At 40.5% G+C, this 18648-nt stretch overlaps 1 protein-coding gene across 1 annotated transcript; it reads left to right on the forward strand.

The window, feature by feature from the left end:
- The first annotated feature begins 62 nt into the window (after positions 1–62).
- SLC45A2 (solute carrier family 45 member 2) lies at positions 63–18115 on the forward strand. The gene is made up of 7 exons (XM_052777405.1): positions 63–1241; positions 2325–2501; positions 5329–5654; positions 9189–9332; positions 10599–10722; positions 11694–11899; positions 15282–18115. Exons 1-7 carry the CDS (start codon positions 743–745, stop codon positions 15504–15506), a joined length of 1701 nt encoding a protein of 566 aa, XP_052633365.1. The 5' UTR covers positions 63–742; the 3' UTR covers positions 15507–18115.
- Positions 18116–18648: the final 533 nt, after the last annotated feature.

Genomic DNA, 18648 nt, shown 5'->3' on the forward strand with positions numbered 1-18648 from the left:
TAAAATGGCTGAAGTCAATTAAAAAACTCCTGTTAGCTTCAGCATAGGTTGGTTCAGCTGCCTCACTCAGGTGGCTGACCTGAAAGGTACAGTTTTGGTATGTCACTACAGATTTCTTTTAAGGCCATCTTTTGGCAGGGAGGGTTGTTTAAAAAAATCCTAAGTGATCCTGATATCATTTGTTTTTCAGAAACCATGAAAATTATCAGTTGTATTGAGGGTGGCACACAGCAGGTACAAAAAAATAGTCACCAGTTGCTGTTTGACAGGCTTCTGTCAAGCTCTTTATCTGCTACTAACACTAGGGCGATAGGTAGGTTCACTTACTAATCTTCATGAAGTGCATCAAAATTCTTTTCTGGATACATGTTACAGATTCTTTTTCCCCTGTTTGTTCAACAGGAAATCGGCACTATGGTGCTCACATTGCTTGCAGAACAGAAAGATGAGGGGTCTAGATTCTTGGTGTTACTGCTGTCCTACAGCAACAAGAGGAATAGATTGGTGTCAGGCTAATCCTGCACCTTGCCCATGTGATGTATGTTCCCATTATATATGTGTTTCATGCTTAAACAGTAATTCTTTAGTTGTGGATAATTGGGAGCTTTGCAGACACCCAAGAGCTCAGATCTGCTAATGTTAACACACGCTTCCCTGCCCCCTTCCTGGCATAACTAGTGATCACAGAGCCATGAAAAGTATGTGAGTCCCTCCCCCAGCACAGACCGATCCCACCCGGCATATGATCTGGGCTCCATGTCAGCCAGGGGAGGCAGCACTGACTTGCCGGAGCGCCAGAGCGATGACCTTAACAAAGGAGAGTTTCCACAGGGCTCTTCTGCCCTGTTCTGAGGCAGCCAAGGTCGACATGGACTGCACCAGAGAAGAGGAGGAGGCTCTGCTGCAGTCAGTGACGAGGACTGGAGCAGTGGTGCCAAAGAAGCGAGCGGTGGGAAGGCTGGTCATGCACAGCATGGCGATGTTCGGCCGGGAGTTCTGCTATGCCGTGGAGGCTGCCTTTGTCACGCCGGTACTGCTCAGTGTAGGGCTGCCCAAGAACCTCTACAGCCTGGTGTGGCTCATCAGCCCAATCCTGGGCTTCGTGCTGCAGCCTGTGGTAGGTTCAGCCAGTGATCACTGCACCTGCGGCTGGGGCAGGCGGCGACCTTACATTCTGGGTCTGGGCGTCGTAATGCTGTTAGGCATGGCTTTGTACCTCAATGGGGACGTGATGATCTCAGGTGAGTGAGGGGCGTGTGCTGTGTGACAGACAAAACCCATCCTAGCCTTTTGAATTGGAAAGAAAAGAGGGGTTCCTCTTTTCCCTGCTAAAATGGACTGTTAAAATTGAGCCTAGTGTTACTCAGCTGCAGTGAAGGAGCTGGGGAACACTGAAATCTTCATAAGCATTCAATCCTAATGCTGCATGTTGTGTACCCTAGAGGTAGTGTTCTGTAGTTTCTGCATGTGTTTACAGTATGCTGGTGTGGTTGCCTGATCAGTTCATATGAGTAAAGCACTGCTTAGGCCCAGAGAGGTTTTTATGAACTAAAATCTACCTTGTTAAGTTAAATGATCAATATTGTTTGTGTGATGTAATGCACATCCAAACTGAATATCTGTTGATCCCTCTTTTAGATAGATGAGCATTCAAAATACGTATCTTTAATTATTGCAGCACTGGCTTGACTCAGGACTGTGTTATGCTGGTGAATAATAGAAATCCCTAACTCCGTGGAAACCGTGTTGCACCTGGAATATGCAAAATCAAACAGGAGTGACATCCTTAGATACCGCTGTATTTCAGCTTGAGATGTAACTTCTCAAAGTCTTGATGGAAATTTGTTGCTGTCATTATGACTTGGCAGAGGGGGGAGGTTTGTGTTTTTATGGATTGTTTTATTCCCTCTTCCTGGATATCATTGGTGTATTCATTTGCCCCCAAAGAGATGTTACAGTCAACTCTTGATTATCTAAAACAATGGAAGCGTGGGACAAATAGAATAAACCAAAAAAGTACTACAAAATGCATGTACATAGCATGGCATGGAGCTGTGAAGGAGTAGATTAAGGCTAGTGATGCTGTTGATTGTGGAGCTTGGAGTAGCCCGAGCTTCTGCTGACTCAAGGCACTAAGTCAATTTAGCACAGCTCAGAGCTACACAGACTCAGTTATCCTGCTTCTCTGCTGTGATTCTGGTATCGCTGCTCTCTCTTGCATAACTAAGCATTGTTTAGATTTGGAGGTATCAGGAAAGATAAAATGTGGTTTTGCAGAACATGGCACTGTTGCTGTCAGAATGAGGATGTTTTTCTTTTTGTAGCTTTCATCGGTGAGAGAGACAAGCAGCGGACATGGGCAATAGCCATTACCATGCTGGGAGTAGTGCTTTTTGATTTTGCAGCTGACTTTATTGATGGCCCCATCAAAGCATATTTATTTGATGTCTGCTCTCATCAGGATAAAGAGAAGGGTCTGCATTATCACGCCCTCTTTACAGGTACTCAGATCCCTTCCTTTCCTTCCTACCTCGCGAAGGAGGGGAAGGTAATTGCGTGGATTTTATCCTCACTGTGTTTCTAATCTTGAATGAACTGATCTCGCGCTTCAGTCACGAGTCTTTTGTTGGTGGGTTTTTACTACTCCAGAGAACAGCAACTTGTGATTGCTGCTACAACAATTCTGCTGCAGAAGGCTGCAGGCATAAACATTTACAGCAACATAGCCATGATTTAAGTAAGAGCAATTAATTATTTAAAAAATTGAAGTAGTGTTTATTCAACTTGTTCTGATTTTTTTCAAGTTTTTGGTGAAGCAAATACTAAGGCATGTAAGTTGTTTCCTTGCCATAGCACATAAGAATAACATTTTTGACTCAGCATGTGACATAGAGCAAGAGCTGCACAAACCAGAATAGTTGATTTCCATTCTTCAGTAGTGCTCCAGTATGTTCCTATATAGAAATAGGAATTGTGTGTACAATTCAGAACTTCACAACTTCCACAAAGTAAGTCCAAGTGGTTTAGTCCAGGCTCTTGCAAATTAAGTAAGAGCTTCATTTGCCTTTACATGTTTGAAATGTTGCTGAATTACAGAAGGAAACCTTCTGCACTACGTGAGCCCTGTGTTGGGAAAATGCACAGGGAAGATACGTAAGGCTGTGTACCTGTAATGTGAATCGGGAGGAGTGAAAGGACTAGACAAAAAGCAGACTAGATGAGAAGTCATGCAGTCTGTGTGTTGATGCAGATTTTTGTGGTTACTGAGCTGTACCAAGAGCAGAGGCATGTAGTTTCAGTGGCAGTTACTCCAGTCGAGGAGGGAGGTGTAGTAGCTGTTGACAACAGGCTGATTTTGGACATACGAAATAGCTGTGTCCAGGAACACGGATTATAAGGGAACCTTAAAGCCATGTGGGAATGAAATCATTAGAAACTGACTGATTAAATTTTTAACAATCACCTGTTTGAACAGTGAGGGAAGTGAGTCTCTATGTAAATTCTTGCCTTCAGCCGAACTCTGGTTGCAATTTTTCCTTGGGTGATACTAAAAAAGTCTTGATTTCCAAATTTGGAGCTATGGATTTAGCTGATTCATTTGTGTACTAAGGTGTGAAAAGAGATGTAGGACAAATCACATCAAGTAGGACTGGAACAGATTGCATTATTTTGTCCAGCACCCTGTGCCCTCTATAGCAAGACCATCAGTAACTTAACCCTTCCTGATGGGTAATCACCTAGTCTTGATAGGTAATTACCTTGATAGGGGTTCTGCAGCCCTCCCAGGGCAGTCTGTTCCAGCACTTCACTGGCCTTGTTAGACAGTTTTCCCTAAAATCTAAGCTTAATATCCATTCTCTACAATTTATATTTATCATTCCTTGTTCTATCCCTACTGGACACACACAGCAATCTTCCCATTTCTTTTCTAGCTTCTGTTTTAGATATTTTTTTCCCCCTATTTAGTTCCTTCTTTTTATAGTAAATATCTCCAAGATTTTGCTCTCCAGTTTGTCTTCAGTTTAAGGTTTGAACATGAAACTCGATAACTTTGCAGTTATGAAACTTAGGACCACTGAGACAAGTGGAGGGAAGAGTGCACATATCCAACATGCAACACTTAGACTGCATTGCAGTCTCATGATTGCTTTTTGTCAAAACAGTATGCAAAGACAACCTCAAACATCAAACATTCACTCTGTGCAAACATTTAGTGTAGGTTTTCTTCAAAAAGTTAGTAACAACTTAATTGTTTTTCATGAGAACATGCAACTGTAAAATGCAGTAGGACACAAAGAAGGAGGGCCATAATCAGACCCAAGAGGGAAAAAAGTACAGAACGTCCAGAATGAAATCAAAGTCCCGTGTTTTGTAGGTGAAGCAAATGTAGGTCCTCTTACCTCTGTTACTTTTTGTTAGACAGAATGGTTCTGCCATACATTGTCTTCAGTTCCCCTAAGCAGAAGAGTAGAAATCTTCCAAGTCTTTCAAATGCTTCTATCCTGCTTAACCCCCATGTCCTGCAGAGCCACCTGGTTAACAAGGTGTCAAGACTCTACAAAGCTGTTTCCCTACCAGAGCTCTGTACTGTATGTAACAGTGTGCGCTTTCTTGCGCTTCTGAAACTGTGTGCACCAATAACAAAAACAAGAAATTGTAAAAAAAATTGGACTGAGCACTGGTTTTATTAAATTCAAGACAACAAGGTAGCATTCTCATTTTACCTTTTATTCTAACTTTTCTGAGAAAATCAGTAAACGGAATTACACATTTGTATTTGATCCTTTTTGTTTTCTTTTCCGAGTGGTGAGGTACTTGGATTTTGATAACTACAAAACAATGCTTTTGCTTTTAGCTCCTTTTTTTTAAAGTTCACATGGAGACAGTATTTCTGTTCAGATTCAGCTATATAAACTACATTTTACAAAGTCTAAACTATAGATAGTATTAATATAATTTAAAAAATATTTGTTCTGTGAACTTCTAAAAAACCCATAAATTTCAGTAGAATTTTGTTTTGTATTACTCACTGTTTCAAAGAAAAGAAAGCTTCAGAGTCAAGAAAAGAGATGGAGGCCCATGTTGCTTTATGTTGAGTCATTCTTTGGAGAGCTCTTTCCACCAGAGCTTGAGGAGATTTTTCAAGAGATGGTTTGGTAACTGCTCATGTATGTGATTAGCTCAGTATTCCTATTTCTTGTGATTAATATCTGAATAGTGATTATTCAGTCATTTCTAGAGGGGATCACGTGTTGAGGGTATTGGGTACTGTTTGTTTATTTTATCAATGCCAGTAGATCTTTTTCTCCTTTTTTCCCACCCCCATAGGTTTGGGAGGAGCCCTAGGTTACCTGACAGGTGCTATGGATTGGAGTCAGACTGTACTAGGATATTCCTTGGCATCGGAATTCCAGGTGATTTTCTTCTTCGCAGCCTTGGTTTTCCTAATCTGCCTTTCCATACATCTGCGCAGTATTCCTGAAGTCCCACTCAGATACGAACATGAAGAAACAAAGTTCTTGTTGGAAGTGACTGGATCCTATAAATATAGGTCCATAGAAGAGGACATAAAGAATTGTTACTTAAAATCAACATGTACTGAAATAAAAGCTGCAGCTAGACCAGGGAAACGCTCTGTTACATCACATACAGAGGTAAGTGCAGAGATGATTTTGTAAGACATATCGTTGCATCCCTGGAGGCCCTTTAATTATTTAATGCTGACCATTTGGAATGGACCCCTTTCACACACACAGAAGAAGAATCATGCACCAGGATACAGAGTCAGGAGAAAGCCTGCTTTCTTTTCTCTTTTTTTATTTCTAAAGTATTTCCAGCAAGAGGAATGAGAGTAGTCCTGGTGCTTTGAACAATTGACAGGGATGAGGGAGAACCAGGTTCAGGTTTCTGCTCTATGTCAGTCTCTTGATGTCCTCCTCGTGAACTTTGTCAAGAGGATCTACTTTGTCCTTCAGTCCTGATCAAATTAACATTAAATCATGGACAAGCACTACAAGCCATTAATCTTTGATATACATCTGTAACTCCCACTGAAGTCCACACACTTTCATACATAGTATATATGAAGTGTTTGTTCTCTGGTCTAGTAAACATTTGGGTTTGCTGCTGCTCAACGTTTCACTGAGGATTTAGTGACAGTACTGATGTGTTTAAAACTGCTACTTCTACAGCAATGCTACCTCGCTTCTGGAGTTTTTAGTTTTATTTTGAAGTGATGCTGTAGCCGTGTCTTTGCAGAACTTTTAGGTAGGCGAGGATAGCAAGTACTTTCAAATCATCACTTACTTTGTTTCTGCTGCATTTTTATAAGAGATTGCTTCAGTCTAAAGCAACTAGGAAAAAGTGAATCTATCTGAAAAATATCTGGAGAGCACTTTTCTAGAATGGTCTTGAGAACAGATAATAGTTTTTACTGTTTTGTTGATGATTTTTAGTGCTAGGAATTCTCAGTGCACTCTATGGTACACTAGGTAAGCAAAGGCTAATGTATATATTTGGCTATAGTATAACAATAAGTGATGAAACAATTGCTTGTTGTTTTAATTTCACCTCTGATCTCTTGGCGTTACATATATCTATCCCTGATACAGGTCTTGATAAATCAGGTAAAAAATCCTGAAAATGTGCGGGTGGTTATAAGTTAGAAACCTAAACTCATGTTTAAGCTACAAATAAAAGGGATTTATTACCTTTTACTATTTATCATTTGTATTATAATAACACTTGTTATTCCTAACCTGAAGAAAAATATTATTACACCAGATACAGCACAAAGGTGGAATAGAAGATGAACACTGCCTGATGAGAATGGCAGACAAACACAGAGAGGGGCAGACAGCAAAGCAACAGTTTGTCGGGAGAATATGGCTAGCACACTGCAATTCTGTCCCCGTTTCCCCACTGTAGGCCAACTTGAGCAGCCAGCATCCTTCACCAGCACTGTTCACTCTGAACATCCTCCAAATTGTCAGAGATGCTGAGTGTCATTGACTGCTTGGCCCGTGTGGGCTCTAAAGAAAGGAAGGTAAATGAAGAAGAGAGAGCAGATGCAGCAAAAGCAAGGGGAGCAGGCTATGGATTGGGGTAGCCTCTACCTTGGCAAGAACTAATGCCACTGAACCAGTAACATCTGATGCCCGAGCTGAAGCTCTGGCGTCCACTGTGGGACGATATCCACTGTTGGATGAACAGACATCCAAAGTGATTCATCTTTTGTTCTTTAGTTTAGTGCCAAATTACTCAGGATCTACTGCCATAAAACCCAAGTGATATTGATTCCTCTGTATCCTTATGAATCATCTCAGGCCTTGAGTTATAGTGATTTTATAGAGAAAATGATTGGGTATTGTGAGGTTTTGAAGGGTAAGGAACTTAAGTGGAGCCAAACTTCAGCACATCATTTAAATTAGCGCAGGCTTTGTGTGTTAGTGTGTATTGAATGTGTGCATTAAACTTTTCAGTTTCCATTTCCACTCTCTAAAATATCTAAATAGAAAGCAAGCATTTCTATCTAGCTGTCAAATTATTGTTTGTAATTACAGCAGTGTCCTTTGTAGTTCCCTGACCTTACATTAACACTTTGATTGGAAAGGCTGTTTTAAAGAACTGTGTGGAAGAGTTGAGCAAATTAAATAGGCCAAGTCAAATGGTAGTAATTATCCTTGAAATAACACTAATGAGACAATGTGGAATTTTGTTTGGTTGTTTTTTTATAATTGTAGAAGAATAGAAAGCTTACCCTGTTTAAAAGAGACAGTGATGCCAAGAGAAATTCCAAGGGATTTGGACAATATGCAGTTCAAGGTGAAAGTCGGCAACTTGAATTTTGGCATTCCTACGAGGATTAAAAACTTCCCGCTGTAGCAAAGTTTTTTCCAACTTTATATGTGGTGATTATTCATAGAGTAGCTTGCAGCATAACCTAGTTCAAAGGAAAGCAGAATTGTGAAAAGTAAGTAGAATATTGAAGGAAGGAAAAAATGTCGTTATCTTACAGCAAATTGAAGACAAAAATCAGCTTTCCAATAATGAACATAACTTTTACAGTTCTTCCACATTTCATGACCATACAGCTTCCCTTACCATCTCCCCCAACGCTGTTGCCTCCATACATCACTAGAGAAAATTGGAAGTGTTCCATCATGCACAGGTAAAATAATAGCTTTTTTTCTTTAAAAGCAAAGAACCGTGCAGGAGCTTTAAAGCAGTGAGAATTGTGTGTCACAAATGCCTGACATCAAGCACACCTACAGTACTAAAAAAAATTAAAAGTGATACAAGTGATCTGATGAATGTGACTGGAAAAGAAACAGAGAGAGTTTTGGGGCACAGGGCTCAGACAAGTAGGAGGGAGATAAGGTGGGGCATTGAAGATGGCGAGAAATTTTGTTTTTTCCCATCAGTGAGATTTGTTAACGAGCACCAAAAAAGTTTTGGTTCTGAAATCCTAGCACCCAGAGAAGGTTTTGATTTTGAAATGCGTTATTTCTCCCATGGGATGAGGTATTCAGGTGCTAGGATTTTGAGTGCTGCATCTCCTGTGGTGTATCACAGTCTTTCCCTGCTTCAAGGAGGGGAGGACAGTACATAGTGGAAATCTCATGGTAGTGATATGCCAGAAGAGGTTCAGTTTTCTAGGGAATTTAGCACAAAGAAGGGAATGGGAATGAGGTCTCAGAAGTGCCGTATTCCACAACTGATACGTTTTAATTCTCAGGAAGTATTTTGAGTTTCATTTTTTCTGTGGCAGCTTTAAATTTTCAGTGGAAAGCTGATTGTCTCCATAAAGAAATTATTTTGGTTTCTGGTTTGGGGGTTTTTTTTGAAACTCCACTGAATCTGTTTTGGCAGAAAATTTTCACTTGGATCTACAAGTAAATAATAATCCTACTGATTGTAACAGCAAGAAATGTTACATCCTTGCTGATGTAGCCCAGCTCTCCCAGAGTCTCTGTGAATCTTTTGGATGACTTTCTTAGGCAGTGGCTCTACAAATGACATATATAGTGAAGGACATTCAGTACCCAAGCAACCTTTCCTAGCAAAAACAAAGTAAAAACTTTGGAGGTTTAGCAATGAAAAGATGCTGAGGCCTTCTTCCTTTGCTGTCAGCTATTTTATTAGCCCAGGGCAATAATACAGTATTATTGTTAAATACTTGCTTTTAGGATGAAAGGCGGATGACCCTTAGATCACTCTTGAAGACACTTTTAAGCATGCCGTCCCACTATCGCTATCTGTGTGTGAGCCACCTCTTTGGATGGATGGCTTTCCTGTCCAACATGCTCTTCTTCACGGATTTCATGGGACAGGTAAAAGCGTAAAATCCTCTCGCTTCTCTGTCCTCTTAGCATCTCCTCCTCCACCAAAAAGAAATAAGGCAGTGTTATAATCCTGAAGAAATGACAGTAGTAGCAGAGCCAGTTGTATCTGGATGGCTGAACAAGAGTTTTGTAAAAAGCTAATTGATCTCAGGCCCTCGTTCTGAGCCAGAGCTGGTTGGATCTTAGGGGAAAACCTTTTAGTATTTGTAAGACTATTTGTGTCTATTTAACTGTTTCAAATGAAGCTCTCAGAGCTGTTCCAAACAAATCCATTCCCTGCTTTGTCTTCAGAGCTGCTCTGAGGTGGGCCGGTTTCCTAACTGAAGTAATGCTGATGTTGCTTGGATGCAGTTGGCCTTACCCTCGTGCATGGGCACTGTTGGCACAAGGCCGTTCACCTGCACTGCAGCTCTTTGCACACAGTGAGCTACTTGGTAGCCTAAGGCTTTTGTCTCCTCGAATTTGACTGTCCCTGCCATACCTCTTTAAACATTTCCCCGAGTCCCTTCTGCCAACAGTTCTTTGCCTTCGTGATGCCCAGTGCTCCGTTTTCCACCCCATTCCCAGGCAGTAAGACTGTATGTCCCTGCCCATGATTCTTGCCTATACGATCCTGTCTGCCTCCTTTCTTCCAGGGTACAAATGTGATCCTAGCACAAATCCTCTCATTGCCATTTCCTTTTTACTGTGGTTTCCACCCGGTATTTCCATTTCCTTGCCTTTTTTTGTCTCTGTAGATGAGAGGGAGGGTTTTTTTCCTGCAGTGTATATGAACAACTGAAAGAAAAAGTTTTGCTTGCCTAAATAAGGAACTGAGTAAGACAATTAATGGGTGGAAGAATGAGCGAGTGTGTTGGGGTAAGCCTGAAAGAGAAAACAAAAAAATCAATTGTAAATAAATTAGGGAAAGAAAGGCTAAGGCAAGAACACAGAAGTGGAGAGAGAAGGAGAGTGGGAAATAAGACACCCGAAGGAAAAAGAGCAAACAAGTCAGTGTAGAGTGGACAGTCCAGGAAAAGGCAGAGGGTAATAAATGAGGAGGAGCCTGGGATGTGAGAACCTGGGAGAAATGAGTCTCAAACCTGGAGAACTGTGAAGGGATGGTTAGGGCACTGCTTAACAGATTTCTTGGGTGCTAATTATTTCCCCTACCAGGGATGAGGTCCTGTCTTGGGTACTCTGTTCCCATAAGAAGAAGGTGTTACATGCATGCAGTCCATCCTTGCCGTCTGTGATCTTCGTGGTCTCTTTCAGGTTGTGTATGAGGGTAGTCCTTATGCACCTCATAACTCCACACTTTACCTTACCTACAAGACAGGAGTAGAGATGGGATGCTGGGGGCTGTGCATCAATGCTATTTCTTCATCAGTCTATTCGTGTAAGTACCCAGGAATGTACTCCAACACTGTGTTTTGATACAGTGTTTAAACTGTTTGCTGTTTGCCATTGCTTAAAAAAATTAAGTGATGTCAATTTAATTGGGTTTTTTCCACATTAAAACTTTAAGAAATGTTACATTCTCAGCATTGTTAGAAACTCTTACCTTAACTCAACCAGTTCCTGACCACATGATGAGGGGTCACTTGGGGAGTAAGGCATTGTTCTGCATGTGAACTGACCCTGAACACTGGAAATAATCCTGAAGTTAAATGCCAGACTAAAATGGATGCCATGGGCATCATTCTGAGATGCTCTTTCACCTAGCAGTGCTGTAGTTGTAGGTTCTCAAAGGTCCCTCTGATGGCCTCTCCCATCTGCATTCTTCATAAAATAACTTTTTCACAGTGCAGTAGAAGCTCTTGCCAGAAGCATGAATGTTGCTTTCCAAAATTGTGTGTAAATATGCTAGCACAGTTCCCCAGATAGATTTCACCATAGCTTTCACCAAGGATTAAAAAAATTACTTGCGATGTCAAAACTCAGATGAGCAGCTTTTGGGGGGCTGAACTGAGCATCTAAAAGAGGCTTGAGGGAAATCTTTTCCCCTTTGGAGCGTAACTACAGGCATCTCTGTAGCACTTTTCTCAGCTCAGACAGAGGTTGATGCCAAATGTTCGCATTATAATCAAACAGCAGAAATGTCTGAGGTTGTCAATTAGGGCAGTTCTTCCAGAATGGTTGTTAACTACTTCTTCTCTGGAGTTGGCTGTGCCAGAATAAAACTATCCCCAGAGAGAGCAAGTATCCTTTGGCAAGTTTATACCTACAATAATTTGAGGCAACTTCCAAAATCAGTAAGATTATCTCCTTTATTGCATTTTACAAAATAAACCCCCTTGAAGGAGCTCCCTGATGAAAGCTGATGTGTTTTGTTTTAGTCTTATCAGCATTTTCACTTTCTTTTCACAGACCTGCAGAAAATCCTTCTGCCATACATGGGATTAAAGGGACTTTATTTCATTGGATACCTACTTTTTGGACTGGGTACTGGATTAATTGGCTTGTTTCCCAATGTCTATTCCACTCTGGCTCTATGTTCCCTCTTTGGTGTCATGTCCAGCACATTGTACACAGTGCCATTCCACCTCATTGCAGAGTATCACAGGGAAGAAGAGGTGAGTTCAATGTCTAAGGAAGTCTAAGTTTGTATCTGTCTGGGTCTGTTTAGTCTATTTTGGGAGAAAACTGGATAGAACTGATGAGCAGCTTTTAATTTTAATTGCAAACTATTTATGGTGACACATTATAAATGGAAAGTTTCTGACAGAGAGAGTTAAGGTCCCAGCTCCAAACCCTCCAAACAGTCCTGCAGTGAGACAAATAATTACTTAGCATCACAACTGAAACAAAGCCAATCGCAGTACATGTTCGGGCAGTAAGCAGATAACAGGGCTCCACTTGGGTTGCCTTCAAGTGCTACATTCCTTATATCCTTCCTTCCAGCTATGTTAACTGAGGACTTCACTTCTGAATTCCTAAGGTTAATAACCACACTGCAAAAGCTGGCAGAATTTTTAGTTAACTGCAAAGTGTTACAAAAGCTGTTAGCTCATAAAGATATGAAATTCAAGTACAAAGTTTTATATAGTTCAGGATTAAATTATATACCACGTTCTCATTATCTTTCTAAATGTCTGGGTTTGGTTTTTGGTCCTCCACAGCATGAAATCTTGTTTCCAAGGAAAATCTGGAAAAGCTTGCATTCCTTATATCATGTTACTGGGCACAGCAGGATCTTCATGTCTTGTAAAGTGTTGAGCTCTGTAATGGAAAAGTTCTCTCAAGTCTCTTAAATTAGTGAGAGAGCTGGAAACAAGGATTAAGGAGAGTTGGGAGTACTTAGGAAAAGTTCTCACTATATCTGGAGACATTTGAATAAGTTAATAAAGGAAATATTGAACCACTGAGAAACAACACAGAAACATAGTTGAGACCAGCACAGGGATAGATCAAGTCCTTGAGAACATGTCCTACTGTTCTGTACAACTTCTAAGCATCACTATCTAAATGATGAGTACAAGGAAACTCTTAATTATTCTACTGAATCCTAGGAGGATGTCTCAATGTGGTTAAATACTTCATAGATCTGATTCCTAATTTTTCAGTTAATTTCTCTGTTCCTTCCAACAGAGAACGATCATGATGAAGAGTTTTTGAAATAACAACGGACAGGGAATGAACCCAGTTCAGGGTGAGATCACAATCCTAACATTGGGCTGGCCAACTCAGAGGGAATAAAGGCAAAATTATAGTCTAGCTCTGATTCAGAGCTGTTCCAAGACAAGTGAAATAACATATGCTGAAATGTGCATGGACTTTAATAGGCTAATATATTCAAATGTTACTTGTAAGACAACCAATTGTTTCTTGTTTGATGTATGGTACTTGCTATGCCAGATGTTAAATGATATATAATTCTATGTTACATCTGGTATTAACAGAATTAGGTTTAGCTCAAGTCTTCTATAATATAGAAGATTGAAAAAAATAAAGAGGAAACATCAAGTGCAGGATTGCATTCAGTTACACATTGTAAGGGATGAGCCCCAAGTGATTGTACTCTGAGCCCAGACAATGCTGCAAGAGACCCAAAATGGAAGTCATGGGTAGAGGCCTGGTGTCACTCCTCTTGACTGACTGGTGTCTCAACCACTTCTGGAACTGAGGCGAGAGAAGGTTCCAGAAATCCAGGAACTGGGACCAATAAATAGGGGCACGTATGAGTCTCTGGGGCTCTCTATGCTGAATATGCCCGTTGGCAGGTCCAATGCTGGATCCAGGACTGGTGATCTTTCTCTTTCTCTGTCTCCGTCTCTCCCCTGTCTTCCAAGTAATCTTAAAGCTGCTGCGTAATGGTCAAAATTGTTAAGTAACACAAGGCCAGCCTTGATTGCCCATAAAGCCGCATAGCTCAGGTATAGTTGTGAAAGTGCCAACAATCGCAGAACACTTGTTTCTATAGAAATTTTCCATTAAAGTTGACGCTTATGTATGGACCTTGAGTGTTATCTCACCTTAGTCCACACTGAAGGGGATTTGTGAATCTGAGTCACCTGCTCCTCTCCACAGGTGGGGCGTGAGACACACACTTGTATAATTGTTGTCAGAACTACTGGCACATAGGAACACTGGCCACAGCACAGCAAAATAGATATAATTAAAAAAAAAAAAATTGTGTCTAAAATTGGAAATACTTCAGGTGAAGGGACTGTATCATTCCAGAACAGAGAGCAGACATTTTCCCTCACTGTGCATTCTACCAAAATCACATGCTGGGTTTTAAAATGCTGCCATTTTAACTCCTGTTCTGTGCTGCTATTCCCTAGGATCCCAAATCAATTTTGTCTACTGGATTAGGAAAAGACTGTTTGTCTCCAGTACTTTTGAGCTTTGTGTGTTAACAGCTCAAAGGCAATGTAACAGGTCTTGCGAAAAGCAAAAAGCATCTTAATGGGCAAGGGTGTTTGGATTCCAGAAGACAGCAGCACAGCTAGCCTACAGCATGGAAACCTCTTGTTTGTTTGCAATACAACCTTCTCCATTAAACAGCCTATGCAAGAAGAACAATAAATATGTAAACTATCACATAATTTCCCAACAGAACAGAATAGTTCTTCTGTGGAGCGAATCACAGAACAGCTGAAGTTAGAAGGGACCTCAGAGACCGTGTAGTCCAATCCCCCTGCTCAAGCAGGGCCACCTGGAGCAGGTTGACCAAGGTCATGTACAATCTGGTTTCAATATTTCCAAGGATGGAGACTCTACAACCCCTCTGGTCAACCTGTTCTTGTGATCAACTACCCTCAGAGGGTGCTTATGTATGAGATGCTTGTATATAATAAATGAAGCCTTTGCTCTGCTATGTATATCATAGCAGATATACAGATAACCAGTAGTTAATAATGGTCTTCTGTAGTGTAGAAGAGTCCTAGTCTGGACATTTGTTTTCAGATTTTTTTTTTTCACCAGCAATAAAAGCACTACATTTAGATTTTAGTACTGAACTCCTTTATGTGCTTTGAGCCATAACTTCAGAGCACAGTGCTCCATTATAACAAATTATGCTCTGTATGTGCGTGGGACATAGTATGACTCAACATCTCTTTGAGGCTCTCCTTCAACTGTGAGAGTTGGAGCTAAATTATCCATGACAGGTCGTCCTGTACTGGGAAATGTCAGTTTGCCAGAGCTCAAATAGACCTGAACTGGTTTTTCTGATCAAGTTTAAATTCTTTCCTTGAAAGAATGGATAGAGGGAAAAAATGCAGATGGGAGAAATGGGACAGTGTGGGGGGAACTTGGAAAACTCATTATCACTTGTAACATCCCTGTTTGAGTTCCGTAACCTCTGTGGGACAAGCAGAAAAAATGGAAGGGAAACTGAGAGCTATTGGCCTGTCTTGCTGCACGTGGGGGTCGTGACAGTGCATTGGCTGGGACCTGCAAATTGTCGGCGCTGTCTCGTTTCACTGGGTTTTGTTTTGTGCTTATTTGCAGAGCCTGAAGCTGCAGGATGGGGAACAAGCTGGAGAGCATGGGCGAGGGAAGGGCATTGACTGTGCCGCTCTCACCTGCATGATCCAGCTGGCCCAGATCATTCTAGGTGTGGGCCTGGGGCTCTTGGTTAGTGTTGCCGGCAGTGCGGTCACTGTGATTTCAGCATCTATGGTGGCACTGATCGGCTGCTGCTTTGTTGCTTTTTGTGTTCGATATGTGGAGTAGGACTGTGTGAAGCAATTGGAAGGATCTCCCCAGGGGACCGTTTTCGTTCTGGGTCAGCAGCAGCAGTGCTGTTGCTGTGCTGGTACTGCTGGCACATCCTCCTCTCTTGCCTCCTCCAAGCGGTTGCAATTCCAGACCTTTATGAAATGGAGACTTGACAAAACTGGTTGCCTAATGCCTCAGATTGAAAGCTTCTGTATTTTGACTGCTTTATTACTTCATTCCTGCTGACCTCAGTGTATTAACACACTATTACATGTGACGGTGTGTATGCCCATGGTATCTCAATACCCTACATGAAGAGTCATTACAAAACTCCTCATAACCAATTTATGGATGTTAATAGATGAAGTATGTGATAAACTGAAGATGTAATAAAAATGGACAGTTAGGAAGGTAGTTGTTATTTATCTTGTTTTTCAAGTATCTTAAGTTTGGGGATATTCCTTCTGGTAGTCAAAAGCTGCAGGAAGATGAAACGTGTCAGAGGCCATGCAGGGTGCAATTGTGTTACGACTAGCAGTAATGTTAAATGGGATCAGTAAATTCCCAGCTACTGTCAAAAGCAGATTTGGGTGTGAAAGATAATTGGAAAATAAAAATATTGAAGCCTATTGTTTCAAAGCATAACTGTAAAGTAATTATTTTATACTGGATCCTGCTGGTTCTGTATAAATGAAATGAAAGTACTGACTGAGCTTGTCATGAAAGTCTGCCTCAGGCTGCTCTGCAAATCCATGTATAGGCACCTAAACAATCAATCTATAGGAAATAGCTGCTGTTTCTTCCTTCTTAAAAAACTGGCCTCTTGACTTTGATACTGTAATTGAAAAAATAAACTTGGCCAAAATAAGAATTTTATGAATGGTTGTAAGCCACTTAAATCTTGACATTGGATATGACAGTATTTAAAGTCGTATCTCTGTTCTATTTTCCTTCATGCATCTAGCTTTGAGTGAAATGGTGTTTGCTCTTTACAGAATATTGTAAATAAATTCAGTTCTGCAAAGCACTATCAGGAATTATTGTATAGTAAATACTTAAGTCCAGTTATTTGTATTTCATTGCATATGAAGCTTCATTCTTATTTTTATAATATTGCCAGAGTTTTGAAAATCCTGTGTTTATGAAAGTGATACACTGTATTTAAGCTGTGCTTCCTCTGTCTTGAAAACTGTCATATCCATTTCCTGTGTTATACGATAAGCCACATGAAACCATCTGCTAATGCAATATTCTTAATGAACAGTGACACAGAGAGGCTGTTCCAGGTATGGTATTTTTTTGTTTTTGTTTTTTTTAAATGTTGTACATGTATAATCAACACTGTTCAAAATGCACTGTTGAGCTGATCAGCTCTTACAAGCTCTGCATGATATGAACTGACACCACCACAATTAAATGGTTAGATTTGACCATAAAGTGCCTCTGCAGAGATGCACCAACTTCATCCTTTTTGTATGTTTTCAAGAGTAGAGTGAGTAATTTATTCTCAGGAAAAACAATTTTCCCTTAGGTAAACTCTTGTTAATTATAACAAGCCTATGGAAGCTTCAGCTACCTTTTCTTGTTGATGTTTGTGTCTCCACTGCAGGCCCAAACCAGGGCTCAGTGCATGGCAAACCTTCATAACTCTTTCATCCTGCCTTACGAAGAAGCCACATTGTATGGTTTCTTTCATTTTGTGGCTCTTCATGAATCCCCCTCATGTCACACTAGTGGAAGAGAAAAGCTTGGAAGACTGAGCCCCCAGACTGTGCTTGAAACACTTTGTAGGTGCTGAGATGGCTAGAGCACAAGGGTCTCAACCGGGACAAACAGGACAAGGCCAGAAAATGAAGGATGGTTGTCTTCTCAATTTGCTTTATGGCATCATTAGCTCACTAACTTCCATTAACTCAGTATCTCCTGGGAGGAGGAATTTTTAAGGGAAGAGTGAGGCTTCTGTGGAGCCATAAAAATAGAGAAAGGATGAGGTGATGTGATTTTATAGGACTGCAGGACTTGAAGCACCATGTAAACCCATGCTCCAGGAGCTGAGGTCATAACGCTCTGATTCCAGTGTGAAGCTGGGAAAGGAACTTTGCAATGTTTACCTATGTCTTTGTCAATATTTTCTTTGAGGTTTAACTCCATCAGAACATTAAAATTTGAATGGTCAATGCTATTTCTGCTCTGTTACACAAAGAGAAAGCTGGCATTGATTCAGGCTCACAGACTGACTGTAGATCTGTAGCAGCATAACAAGAATTGTGAACCTGCAGGGAGAAGAGAGATGTGACCATCACATATATCAATGCTTTTATTTACAAATTTATTCAGAGAAAACTGTTTCTAGAACTCGCATGTCTCCATAAAAACATCCTATACCTGTTTCTAAGACTTCAAAATAATAACTTAATGGGTCTTTGTTAAAAACAGCAAGCAGAAAAAACTATGTACAATTTCAGAAACAGTGTTTAAAACAGAAAAATTATTATGGTGCTCATTCTGAAGTCGAAAATGTATTTCAGGTGTTAACACAATCTAAAATGTTACTAATTCATGAGAAGGGATAGAATAAGTGTTTCAGCAATAGAAATGCTAAAATATTAAAAATGTTAAAGGCATTGAAGAACTGTACTGTGGTGCTATTAATTTAAGAAGTTCCATCTTTTCTGTCCTTTTACATTAGTTCAGGACTTGAGTTATCAGTATGATCAGTTATTGTACTTAATATCAGCTTTTATGGCAATGATGAGAGTTTCAAAGTTAGAAGTACCCTGGGTCTGACCTTTCTCATCTGGTTTTATTTCCATATACATAAAATCAAATAAATAAAGATCTTCTCTATATCATGTTTACACAAATGATACATTTAGATGAAAATGAGATGTCTTGAGATAACCAACCCCTCCTCCCTCCCACTTTAACAGAACTAGTCATGGCTGAATGAAACAAGGCAAGAAACAAGTCTGCCATCTTATCTTCATGACACTTTCCTTTTTCTTTCTCTTATGGATGCCTGACATGTACTCCCATTTAAGCAGGCATGTCATGCAAGCAAACCATTCAAGGAAGTTTGGGTTCTCGTTTGGAGGACTTGCAGTAATAGTAACATTACAATTGGTTTTTTTTTTCCAATGTTCATTCTGTCTTTCAC

This window comes from Harpia harpyja, chromosome Z (genome assembly GCF_026419915.1).
Source record: "Harpia harpyja isolate bHarHar1 chromosome Z, bHarHar1 primary haplotype, whole genome shotgun sequence".
NCBI lineage: Eukaryota > Metazoa > Chordata > Aves > Accipitriformes > Accipitridae > Harpia > Harpia harpyja.